At 45.6% G+C, this 13,670-nt stretch overlaps 1 protein-coding gene across 1 annotated transcript; it reads left to right on the forward strand.

Annotated features, from left to right (window-relative positions):
* The first annotated feature begins 5,047 nt into the window (after window positions 1-5,047).
* On the forward strand, window positions 5,048-10,991 carry fzd9a (frizzled class receptor 9a). The gene has a single exon (XM_042093043.1). The coding sequence runs from the start codon at window positions 8,777-8,779 to the stop codon at window positions 10,550-10,552; it is 1,776 nt and encodes a 591-aa protein (XP_041948977.1). The 5' UTR covers window positions 5,048-8,776; the 3' UTR covers window positions 10,553-10,991.
* Window positions 10,992-13,670: the final 2,679 nt, after the last annotated feature.

Genomic DNA, 13,670 nt, shown 5'->3' on the forward strand with positions numbered 1-13,670 from the left:
CTGGTAGGACTTGACGCTCAGTCATGTCTGTGTGGAACCTAGATGCAGAGGCAAGGGGCTTCTCTGGAAGGGGAATATCAAAAGCCCTGGATGCCCTGCCAACGACCTCCTCAAACAGACGGGCCAGCTCGCCTCCCACCGGGCTGGCTGAACAGGGCTGTGCCCAAGGTAGCTCCTCTCCCTCAGACGAGAGAACAGTCTCAATGTCCACAACGCCTCCTCATCTTCCTCCTCCAGCTCACACGGACTGGTAGGAGGAGCAGGTTGGGGAACTGCAGGCCTTGTGCTAAGAGAAAACAGTGAGGCTGCTGAGGACTCCCCAAGCCCCCTGGCTACTCTTGCCATCTTTCTTGACGGCCCCACGGAAACAGGAGAACCCGCACGTTTACCAGAGAAAAAAACAACAGGCTTCCCTTGTGTGTGTAGGCATAATAAAACAATTCATGCACGACTGGGGGGCATCCCTTGCCAAGAAAGCATGTTGGTGGCCCAAACACAACACACACTTATCATGGCCATCCAAATGTGGATGATCAGTTAGTGCCACAGCTACTATCTCTCACCAATTCCAAAAGCTTGTAAGGAGATCACCTCCTGTGGTTGCTTCAAGGGATGTCTAAGCCTGTGCTGCAGTTGCAGGAAAAGTGGCATGTTATGCATGGAGTCATGCAGCTGCAGCAGCACCTGCCAGAACACTACTGGGAGGAGAGAGGAGGAGGATGAGGATGATTAGGATAGCCTAAGTGTGTAGCCTACCTCTTCATACCAAGAAGTTTAAAGAATTGAATAGAATAGAATTGATTAATTACTAAATAAATAGGAAAATATGCATTATTAAATAAATAGTTAAAATACAGATAAATAGATAAATACAGATAAATAATATAAATAGATAGTTAAAATATGGTAATCAACCTTGCTTCTAAACATGTTAACATCTAAATTCTAAACATGTTAACATCTAAATTCTTCAGAAAGTCATCAACCTGTTTTATGGTCCTCTTTTTTCATGAATTATTCATTATCCAAGACAACAATTTTAACCATGTACATTAATTACAAGCATTTTCTCTAGTCTTGATCTTAAATCTGAACATGGCATTGAATTCCCTATATGTGAAAACCTATAAAAGCACATTACATTCAGGTTTTTACCTTGTACAGTCCAAAAGATAAGTGATTAATTAGATTTTGACCTGGCGGCGACGGCCATATTGGATTTCTCCATTTTGAGGCATTATGGGACATTTTTGAGCCTGGCATACAGAAGATTTTAATTCAGCACCCTTCAAAACCCCTAAAAATGTTGTATGCCAAAAATTAACATGATTTGCCTTCAGTGTTAATTTCTTTTAAAAATTGACCTAGACTAATAGGATGTCACTTTAAAAGGCATAGTCTACTCTACATATTCATTAGTATTTAATCTGTATTCTGTGATTTTAATCTAGAAATTAGTGCTTTTTTAGTAAACCTCAACTCACCCAGGTAAACATTTTTATTCTTAGTTATTTCCTGAACGCATTTCTTGGACAGCAGACAGCAGGTCACTTAGATGTTGTTATTTGTTAGCAATTAAACTGCTGTTAGGTTACAAATAAATATGCACATGAACATGAATGATGGCAAAACAAGTTTCACATTCACTCCATTTTGCGATGAGAATAATGTAAGGAAATGTTTGACTCTTTTTAGTTTTGTGTCATTAACAATGGAGCATATTTGCAAGTTTATTTGGAGGTCGCAATTGGATGTAAATATGCTACTGTGGAACTTTTCATGTATACTACCAGCAATAGCCCACCAGAGAGGCGTGTGAATCTTTGGGTCCAGAAAATAGTTAAATGTTAAATTACAGTTAAATGAACAAGATAATTGACAAATTACTCAGGGCTTGGTTTGGCAGAAAACTTTTTCCATTTATTTTCATTTCACCACATTCTTTCAGCCAACAGTAAGTTTTCCTTAAATAGGTCCTCTGCAATTTTCCTAATAGTGAAGGTGAAATCAAAAGGCATTAACTTACATCACTATACAACTGCTGTCTGACCGCATGAGGATTCTCTGTGGTGGTCACCTCCATCTCAAACAACAGACAGATAAACACACACACAAACACACACGCGTGCACACACACACACACGATTATTATTTTTTTGGATCTGAAAGACAAGCATGGAAAAGATCCAAATACTTTGGGTCCCCCTACACTTACACTCTATCAGACACACACACATGCACATAGCCTACACATGCACATAGCCTACACATGCACACACACATGCACATAGCCTACACATGCACACGCCTCATCTGTGTCATCCACAAAGGCGGTACAATGACTGGATGGAGGCCATTAAGGCTGCCTTCACCTTTCATTATAACTCTACAAAGGTAAGAACGCCATATACAAGAACAAGGACTGACACTGTGAAGCCTAAACCAACACTTTGCCAGAAATGACCATTTCTATTTTTCTTTGCTTTTTTTCCCTTCTGTAAGTGAAAGAGAAGAATCAGAGCACTATGTGAAGGAGCTCCTTATGTTTATGCAAGAGTACCACTGGTGCGAACAGGAGTGTGTGTGTGCGTGTGCGTGTGTGTGTGTGTGTGTGTGCGTGTACGTGTACGTGTGCATGTGTGTGTGTGTGTGTGTGTGTGTGTGTGTGTGTGTGCGTGTGTGTGTGTGTGTGTGTCTGAGAGAGTGTAAGTAGGGGGATGCCAACTGGAAGGCTGCAAAGGAAAGGAGTTTGGGCAGATGTGCCATTTTGGAGTTATGGAATTTCAGAGGTCAGTGGCAGAGAGTGAGGGGGCATACTCGGTGTGACTGACAGTTTCAGTTAGAGCCTTTGAATGTGGACTATTTCTACATGATACTAAATGCTAAATTTGTACATTGCAAACTTGAAGGGAAACTCCAGGAAAACCACTTCCGGATGGAACTTTCCTGAGGTGTTCCATCTTTATTCTTTACATAAGTAAGCTATGAATTTTGTCAAATAGATCCGCCAAATTCATTTCTAGTCTTCCATGAACACGCCTTGTTCTTTTTTACACTGTATGTACTCTATACGAGAGAACCACCAAAAGTTTTTTATGCTTTGTTCAAAAAAAAAAAAAAAAAAGCTCCCCTGCTTTAAAGCTCCACTCTTTGCCCCAGAAGAGCACTTTGGCTCTGTGGATCCAGCCCAGCCTGAACGTCAGCTCCACCACCAGCTCTCATAAATTCCCCCTCCTGACAGCCTGGCCAGAGGAAGGCCATCCTGCGTGACACATTTCTGGCAGTTTGTCATCGCCGCCTGTCCCTGTGCGGCAATGCCACACCCCTACGAGCCGGTGCCAGGCAGATGCCACCTGATGCCTCTGTCCGTCCGCACAATATTAATAGGGCCGACCTGACAGGCCTGACTTATTGGAAACCTAAGCTGGGGAAACTGGGTGGGGGTGGCGTACAGGCCTGGGATTTTATTTTCATGTGTAAATGATGGTAGAAGCCACGTGTACTGTGCGGCCAATGCATTTCTGTTTACCACGTCTATCCATTTAATATTACATTTACATTACATTTATTAATTTGCCAGATGCTTTTATCCAAAGCAACTTACATATGTCAATTATATTACAAGGGCTACCCATGTGCGTGTATCCTCAGTAGATACATCCAAGTCAGTTTCAAATGTCACATACATTCAACATACTAATACATAGCAACATGCTGATATTTATTCATTTGTTATTCCAAAAGCTACTATGGGCTTACACACATGAATGTTCCATTGAGTGCTTGTCAGTTACACTTAACCTACCAGGCAACAGCTGTGGAGCCTCAGAGATTATCCTCATCCGCAGTAAATTATTTAGAGATCATTTAATAAAAGTGTTTCGTGATGTCAACATTCACTGTAACTGTTAACAGTGTGTGGAGTTTAGTGGCAACTTTATTTTTGGGGGGCTTGCGTGCCAACTGCTCTATTCTTACAATATTTGATTGGCATGATATGTATGGCAGGACTCGCGCTGTTTGCCCAAACCAAAACCTTCAGCACATCTGTCCCTCTTGAATTCATCAGCTGCTATATTGAGATTCAAGGACTGTGTGTACATTGTTCTAGCTAAGAGACCGGTAATCATTCTCTCACAGAATCTCGCAGTCTCCTCAGTCTCTTTAAATAAACAACTGCTGATGTATCACTGCCCACATGGCTCACACAAATAACCAATTTGAATTGTAATCTCACTCTGGTGCATAAATATCCACTGTCTGCTCTGCTCGAGCATTTCGACAGCACTTGCACTGACCGCCCATGCCAAAGGCGGTGACAGATAGACAAAGCTGGCACCAGCGCAGGGCCATTTAGCACTAACTGGGCGCATTTGTCAGCTCTTCACAGTCTGGACAGGGTGAAGGATTTCATGATTGTACAGGACAGACAGGCCCCGCAGACTCTCTCGCTCCCTCTTTTTTCCTGTGGATGGTGTTTGCTTGTACTGGACCTTGCTCACGTTATTTATTTGAACCCCACTGAAATGATTTCATGCTCCCCTCTTATTAACCAAAGTACTTACAACACTGGCCTGGACCAAAAAAAAAAAAAACGAAAGGAGTTTTACTTGGAGGATACTTGTGTATGGTCGGTCGCCCTACATACGGCATTGGACACAGTGTGCTACATAAGCCATGGGCCTGACAGGACTTCTGGGAAGATGGATGAGGTCCCTCGCTGAGATGCCAGTCAAAAAGGGGGTGGTGTAACCATGCCGGGACTTGGTGAGACTGCCCGTTCCCCTGTGGAACACTTGCAGGCCTGGAATGTTCTTCTCCCGTGGTTCAAAGGGCACGGCGAAGGCGTGCCGTTCCTTTGGTGCTCTCCGACCATGGGAATATGTGGAAATACGAGGTCTCTTTAGATTGCCAGGCATCCGCACTATGCGCTCACTGCTGGATAGGACTGGACTCTCGCTTCACTCGGCTTGGCTTGGCTGCTACAGCTGTACGCTGCCACCGCTGCTGTCTGGTCAAGTGTGTGTGTGAGTGTGTGTGTGTGTCTGTTTGTGTGTGTGTGTGTGTGTGTCTGTTTGTGTGTGTGTGTTTCTTTGACACACATTCACTCACACACACTCAGACATATGAAGAGCTAGTGCTTATCCAAAGTTAGGCTTGCATCAACAAAACATGGGAAGTCTAAATGAAATTCTTTGCACGAGTTCGCCTAGGGATTAGGGAAGTGGGATCACCCGTTTCAGTTTGTGTAAATCTGAAACGTTGTTCATTTTTATGTCCAGGGAGCTTGATTTGGGCAGGCACACAGAGGAAAGAGAGGTATGGCATTTTTTTTTCTGCGGGGAGTGGGGGGACCATTTCACAAAAGGTCCATGCAATAACTCTAGCCATTTATTTTTTTAAATTCCTGCAAGCATTTGCTTTCCTTGGCATCACACATTCTGTTCATAGTTTGGACATGGCTGACTGATGCTGGCGGGTGCCAGAATCCTGCTCTGAGAACTGGAGTCAGTCGCGGGTGGAGACACAGGCCTCTTAGAGGCGGCTCTAGAAAAAGGAGCATTCATGAACAAGCTCCGTAGTGCTCTCGCACACACGGTCGGCCATAAGGGTCACTGGGCCGCCACACCGACCTGATTGAGAATGCAGATGTGTTTCCGCAAGGACAACATTGGCCACTCCGCTTACACGGCCCTCACTTTTTGTCTCAAGTAGCCTACCACTGACATAGTGAACTTGTCTCGCTTGGACTTAACTGAGTTGGTCACACAATGTTGAGAGAGATATGGACCTTGAGGCCTCTGAGGGTGTTATAAACAGCTTTGGGGTTGCTTTGAAGTAATGCACTATAGTTTAGACAGCAGACCCAGTGAGTGTCAATCTCGAGACGAGTGTTGCAAGAAGTGTGAAGTGAAACTACTGGTAAGAAACAATGCGTTTAACAGTTCTTCTTGCAGCCAAATAAACAGGCACATTTGTTTTCACAGAGAAGAGCGCCAAGTTATGACTGTGTTATTTGGAACTTGTCGCGTGGACTGTTTTTTAAGGCAGCTGTTTCCAGCCTACCAACGTGTCTCCCACGACAGCAGAAAACTCCGCTTCACCTCCCCTGGAACTCGTCAGTGCGGGGACATGTGCAATTCTGTTTGGGCTGCCCGTGTAGTGACCGTTTGTGTCGCCAAAACGGAACCTCTGCTTTCCCCTTCTCGTTTCTTCATGCTCTTCTCTGGCTATTCAGGTTAACGAGTCCACTGAGAAGATGCCTGGAAGTTCAATAACACACTCATGTTCGTGGAAAAAAAAAACTGTCTCGGCCGTCCTGCTCATGCCTACAATTGTAACTTTGACTGATTGCTCTTGTAGATGTGGTTTCTTCCTTTTTTTTAAAGTCTCTCCCCCCTATTCAGCAAGCACAAAGAATGGGCCCATTCATAGTGGGCTGAGGGAGACTTGTGGTCGAATAGGTGGAAAACGCTGCTTAAACATCTCCCTGCGCCAAAACAAAAACACCCGCCAAAAGAGATCCTATTTCATTTATATGAGCAGGAAATTGACCTGTTGGGGGAGAAGGAGGAGGGGTGGTTGGAGACGACAAAAAAACACAGGGAGCTGATCTCGGATTTGGAGATTTTGTGGGAATGTGACAAGTTAGGCATACCTCTGGAGTGCTTGGCTGGCCACTGTGTGTTTTGTTGAAGGGGGGGGGGGGGGTGCTCTTGGGTACTCTCTCCCTCCCAGACACCCGTACTCAGGGGATTGTGTTCTCCTGTCCCTGACTGCTTTGCATGAGAATGGACAGAGACTGGGAAGGACAGCGGTGATGGGAGAGGAGCAGGTGCGACTGTCCTCCTCCACCCACCACCACCCCTGCCATGCCCTGAACCGGACGGCCCCAGAATCAGGTCCCATCAGCCCATTAGGGAACGAGCCGTCGTAGCCTTCAGGAAGCCCCTGGAGGAGGGGCACCTGCATTGTGTGTGAGGGTGGGTAAGATGACACCGACATGGACAGGTTACTACATGTACTTTTTGTGACAGACAAGGCCAATCAGAGTGATGGTGGTCTATTATAAAATTAAACCATGATGTTGTATTAATTGCTGCACTACAAAGTAATTGATTTGGCTATATCTTATCTTAAATAGAATATTCTCCATTCTAAATATTTAAAACAGTGTATTGTACAGGGTGTATACCATGGAAGAGAGCATAACAATTGAAGACATGCATGACAAAAAATGACCATGAATGTGATGGAAATTAATGTATACTGGCTGATACTGTAAATGACTGACCATAAAAATGGTCAGATAGTGTCCTGGAGGTGCTACTTGTTGTCTGGCCACTAGATGGGAACAGTATCACTCCATTCTTCCAGTCATTGTAGTCATAAACATCAATTAAGGAATCCATGGTGTAGCCTATATTATTAGGTATTTGGATAAACAAGAACATTTTAAATGCATTATATATCACTATTAATTTATTTGATTTCTAAAAACTCACTTCCTTTTCTTACTCCCCCCACCCCTGCACATAAACTAATCTTTGTAGGCTATGAAACGAAATAGGTAAGCCTACGTGATCTGACATGCATTCATGCATAATCCAGACAGAATGGAAAACACTGTAAACTGATTAGGCCATATGCAAGCCATAACCTAGGCTATGATTTATTCTTTACAGATGATGACAAAATTATCTCAAACTTCATAGCATCTCACCAATATACCTTTCTGACCATATTCCAAACAATAGCTTTAGACTAATAGGTGAATCATCTGTCCCCTCTCTTAATCCTTGGTCCACTGAATAAAACACAAAGGACTATTTTCCCCAATCCTCCAAGAGTATTAAAAACCAGTTTCATTTTTTACATGAAGCAATGCAAGCCAAGCGCTAAAGGCACGCAATAATGGAATTGGGCAAACCTTTAAATTCACACCTCCCCCGAAAAATAAAGATAGTCCTTCGAGCTCACTGTTCAAGCGACTGTACAAGAAATATATAAAAAATCGAATTGAATTACATTAAAGGCGGGGCAAAGCAAGTCCGTCACCACACTCCGCCTGTTTCAGAAGATACACAGAGAGGAGAGGAGAAAGTTAGGAGTCCTCGCGCTATGAACGGAACGAAAGGGGTACTCTACTGGCTTATCCGAGCACACTAGAGAAATTGTGGCAGCATGTTATGCACAAATTATGCCAGTATAGTCTGTTGTTAAACTTTAACGAGTTGCTGTCTAAATGTTCGCCGGAAACCAAGGATCGCAGGACTTCAACGGCCAATAAGGACTTGTTTTGTTTGACCACCGATTTTAATATGCGTGCTACCGGTGCTGTATTGGTTTTCCCTTCGCCACTCCATACAACGTGGTCCCAGCGCGGCTTCAGCAAAAAAACTACAGAAACACCGTAGTCCAAAATTACCAATATCTCGAAACTGTTTGTCTTTTTTCGTTTCTTTTAATTTCATGAATAAGCATTGCACAGAGGATTAATACTATTTGCAAACTTCCGTAACTGGACTAAAAGTTTTGATTGATTTGTACCTGTCATGGATATACCATTTTTGTCAAGGACATAAACACCTCCTATTCTAGACCTCAGACGGCCACATGGAACATTAATTCTGCAATACCACACAAGTAAAAATCTTGATTTTAAATTTCAGACAAATGTGATTGTTATCTTTTCCCTAAGATGCATAATTTGCTAAGGGATAGCATGTCATGCAGTATGTAACAATTCTATCATCCCATTTTGTCCTGAAACACTATGGGGGACTTACATGTGAAGACTGTGATTTTATTCTGGTGTCCACTTGTAATTGTTGGATCAACGCTGGAAATTGGAGCCTATGACATCGAACGAGGGCGACCAGCAAAATGCGAGCCCATCACCATCCCCATGTGCCAGGGCATCGGCTATAACATGACGAGGATGCCCAACTTCATGAAATACGAGAGTCAGGTCGAGGCGGGCATCAAGCTGCTAGAATTTGCCCCTCTGGTGAAGTACGGCTGTGACGTGCACCTCCGCTTCTTTCTCTGCTCGCTCTACGTGCCCATGTGTGCTGACCAGGTGTCCAACACCATCCCCGCCTGCCGGCCCATGTGCGAGCAGGCACGCCAGCGTTGCTCACCCGTCATGGAGCAGTTCAGCTTCGGCTGGCCCGACTCGCTGGACTGCTCGCGGCTGCCAACCAAGAACGACCCCAACTCCCTGTGTATGGAGGCGCCCGAGAACGACACCAAGCCTGAGGGGAAGAAGGGGGAGGGCATGCTTCCGCTGCCCCCCAGGCCCAGGCCACCGGGCACCGGGGCAGGAGTTGGGGGTTCAGCTGGCGGGGCCTCCACTTCCGCTGGCCTGGGCTCGTGCGCCAACCAGGAGAAGTTCCAGTACGTGGAGAAGAGCCGCTCGTGCGCGCCACGCTGCGCACCCACCGTCGACGTCTTCTGGTCGCGCCAGGACAAGGACTTCGCCTTCGTGTGGATGGCCGTCTGGTCCACACTCTGCTTCGTCTCGACCGCCTTCACCGTGCTCACCTTCCTCCTGGACCCGCAGCGCTTCCAGTACCCCGAGCGGCCCATCATCTTCCTCTCCATGTGCTACAACGTCTACTCGGTGGCCTTCATCATCCGCTCGGTGGCCGGCGCCGAGAACATCGCCTGCGACCGCGAGAATGGCGAGCTCTATGTCATCCAGGAGGGCCTGGAGAGCACCGGCTGCACGCTTGTCTTCCTCATCCTCTACTACTTCGGCATGGCCAGCTCCATCTGGTGGGTCATCCTCACGCTCACCTGGTTCCTGGCTGCTGGACGCAAGTGGGGCCACGAAGCCATCGAGGCACACAGCTCCTACTTCCACATGGCTGCCTGGGGCCTGCCGGCCATGAAGACCATCGTCATCCTCACCATGAGGAAGGTGGCGGGAGACGAGCTGACGGGGCTCTGCTACGTGGGCAGCATGGACGTGACGGCGCTGACCAGCTTCGTGCTGGTGCCGCTGGCCTGCTACCTGGTCGTGGGCACCTCCTTCATCCTCACGGGCTTTGTGGCGCTCTTCCACATCCGCAAGGTCATGAAGACGGGCGGCACCAACACGGAGAAGCTGGAGAAGCTCATGGTCAAGATCGGCGTCTTCTCCATCCTCTACACGGTGCCGGCCACCTGCGTCATCATCTGCCTCTTCTACGAGCGCCTCAACATGGACTACTGGCGCTACCGCGCGCTGGAGGGCAAGTGTGTGGCTTTCCCCGGACGCCGGAGCGAGGACTGCTCGCTGGACGCCTCCGTGCCCACCGTGGCCGTCTTCATGGTCAAGATCTTCATGTCGCTGGTGGTGGGCATCACCAGCGGCGTCTGGGTGTGGAGCCCCAAGACGCTCCAGACCTGGCAGGGCCTGTGCAACCGCAGGCTGGCTGTGCGCGGCTCCAGGAAGGCCTGCAACAGCGTCAGCTGCAGCAGCTCGCACTGCTACTACAAGCCGTCCACGGTGGCGTTGCACATGTCCAAAACAGACTCTTACCTAGAGAGCCCCACACACGTCTGACAGTGGAGGCTAAAGCTTCCACCATGTTCTTGTATGTCCAGTGCCAAAAAGAAGGGAGCGTGTTTATTTTTTTTGTCCTCTAAAGACATCATTGCTCTGCATTGACTGCATTTGATGATTTCAAAGTAGGGAAGGCAGGCAAAATCACCCACAGGCAGACATAAAGGGAGTATACGTATGAACATCATCTGATAGACTGCTTGTTTGTGGTGAGCAACTGTATAGGATGTATACAAGGTATTCATGTTTGTTTGGTGTTTTCTCCCTCTCAGACTTCACCAGCTGGTTAACTTATTGTTTTGAGTATTTATGTGCAGACCCCAATAGGTGTTGCTGTATGTATTGTATCGTATTGTATATGAGCACTTACTGAAAGAATATAACAACTAAAGTGTTTTTAAAGAAGTCATATTTTTCCTAAATAAAATACAGTAATGTATTTTGTATGTACATGGTTTTCTTTCCTTAGTCATTCAAGTCAGCACTGTATAGAGCATTGTGGTGTTTGTATTAAGTGATTATATTTTTGTGTTCTGTTTAAAAATGCTTCTTTAAATTCTCACAATTCAAGAACAAATTAAAAGTAGCCAATGGACCCTACTCCTGCGAAGATAGGATTTTAGAATGAATACCTAAATGTATTTGTTTTGCTCATATTAGACCTCTTATTTGTTCTTCATGAACCAGGTGTATAAAACAAATGTAACAACAACCCTTGAGTAACTTCATAAGAATTGCAAGGGGGATTTCAGAAGCATGCATGTGTTAGGAGTGTACTGCACAGCACTGCAGTGGTTGGCATGAATGACTCAGATATGTAGCAGTCATGTGAACACCGGTAATCTCAAATTAACTGACCAGGCTTACCAAGGAGAACTTGTGTGAGATCAGTAAGATCAATGTTTTTGTGTTCCCCATTTTCAACACTAAATGCCCCAAATGTTCAAACATGCATTTCGCACGCCATCGTTCTCAGTAATGACAACGAACCTACATGCATCCCCTTTCTTCTGTTTTTATGAATGCTAGTTTAGTCATGGGCACATGGATGAGTGCAGGACCTCACACTGGAGTGTTTGTAGTTATGCTAAATGTTAATTTTCTTTTGAGACATCGGCAGCCCCAGGAAGAAGAATAATAACCAATGTAGCACAAGCATTCCAGCGTGAACAGGAAGAGGAGTTTGGATGGTAAGCCATGAATCAGCTTTTAGGAATTGTTTCCTTTGTGTGTGTGTGTGTGTGTGTGTAATTGTGTGTGTTAATACCCCCTCCCCCCACCATACACACACACACACACACACACACACACACACACACACACACATACACAAACACACACAGAGAGACCCCCATCAAGAAAGGTTTGAATATTGGATTGGTTTCATTACCATCTGTCCAAATAAAATGAAATGAACTATGATGTATGAATTTCACCAAATGGTTGCTTAGCCCTGACCATGTATTAGCATGGAAACATTACATCACACCTTCATTTCAATGGGATTTGTTTGTGTTGCGCCGAACTCCAACTTAAAGTCATGAATGTTTACCTCTCTCTCTCTCTCTCTCTCTCTCTCTCTCTCTCTCTCTCTCTCTCTGTCCAACTCCCTCCCCTCTCTCTCCATCCTCGCTGTCCTCCTCCCCCAGACTGCTGCCAGGGCAGACATTGTCCATGGCTTGGCACTGCCTGTGCCTTGGATCCAAAACCACTGTTACATTTGGCCATAAAAAGCCATGTTTGTCTTGGAGCCCATAGCTGTGAGTCTGTGGTGCGTAAACCACATGTACCAGTCACTATAAAGCTCAATTAATGCATGCTAGCTTTCAAGTTTACACATCGGTGGCAGGCATAAACACTTGATTGAGACAAAAACAGGCGGGTGCCAAGTGTGTGTGTAGTGTGCCCAGTCCCACTGCGGACAGTTTTACCAGGCGTAAATGATAATACGCTGAAACCTTCAACTTCTGTTGTGGGCCTGGACCACAGTTGTCTTACCCTCTGAAAACATGTATAGTTAGAACAGGAAAGGCTTTTTGCTCTAAACTAGTAGTATTTACTAAAGGCACAAGAAGGCATTTCAAAGCTTTTGTCATTAGTGATGATTGCATTGCTGCATTATACTGATACTGTAATGGTGTATTTTCAGATGACCTACAGAGAAAAAGGACAGGTGACTGGAGGTAAATGGGGCATAGGGGTGATGCAACAAGCTCTCTTCCCCTGAGCTCCTCACCTCTCGCTTAGGCAGCTCTCTCCTCTTTCTCCATGTCTCTCTCTCACACTCTTGCTTCCTTTCTGTCTCTCACGCTCTCTCTTCTGTTTCTCTCTCTCTCCTGATTCTGTCTATCTGTCCCTCTTCTGTTTCTGTCTCTCACTCTCCTCTCCTGATTCTGTCTGTCTATCGCTCTCTCTCTCTCCTGATTCTGTCTGTCTTTCCCTCTCTCTCTCTCTCTTCTGTTTCTGTCTCTCTCTCTCACTCACTCTCCCCTGGTGGTGTCTCGGCGTCCCCTTCGTTCATGTCCTCACACAAAGACCGTATTAGCTCTCTCAAGAGTCAGTGAAGAGCGAGTTGGCTCTGTTGACATGAGTGATCGCAAATTATGTTGTGCAACAAAAAGGTATTTGTTTGGGCGGTTTGGTGGTTTAATACACAGTAGCGTCTCCCATTATTCTGCCTATCAAAGCAAAAGGGTGACACAAAGGCTCGATTGTGTGTGTGTGTGTGTTTGTGCTTAAAAGTTTTTTTTTTTCATTAGGGGGCTATTTCTAGAGATGCATCCTCAGAAGAAATCCCCTTTTTTCCACATTCACTTCCATTAGAAAACGAGAATTTTAATGGGATTGTAAGTGAGCTTAAGAGCTGACAAGAGAGACTATCTGTGTGCAATTGTCCCCTTGCTAAAGGGAGAAAGCCATGTTTGTGATTAGGGGGAGATCATTAAAGCAGCAGGGGCTTTCCCCCGCTGGAAGAAAGGGCGAGAGCCGCCGAAAGAGAGCGGAGGAAGAAAAGAGGAGTCCTCATTACTCTCCACCCATGGGCAGTATCCCTTTCCTGGACATTTGATGTGGAAATGAGGTTGAAGAAGAGAGAGAGAGGAGAAAAAAATTAAAAGGT

Source organism: Alosa sapidissima, chromosome 5 (genome assembly GCF_018492685.1).
Source record: "Alosa sapidissima isolate fAloSap1 chromosome 5, fAloSap1.pri, whole genome shotgun sequence".
NCBI classification, from domain to species: Eukaryota; Metazoa; Chordata; class Actinopteri; order Clupeiformes; family Clupeidae; genus Alosa; species Alosa sapidissima.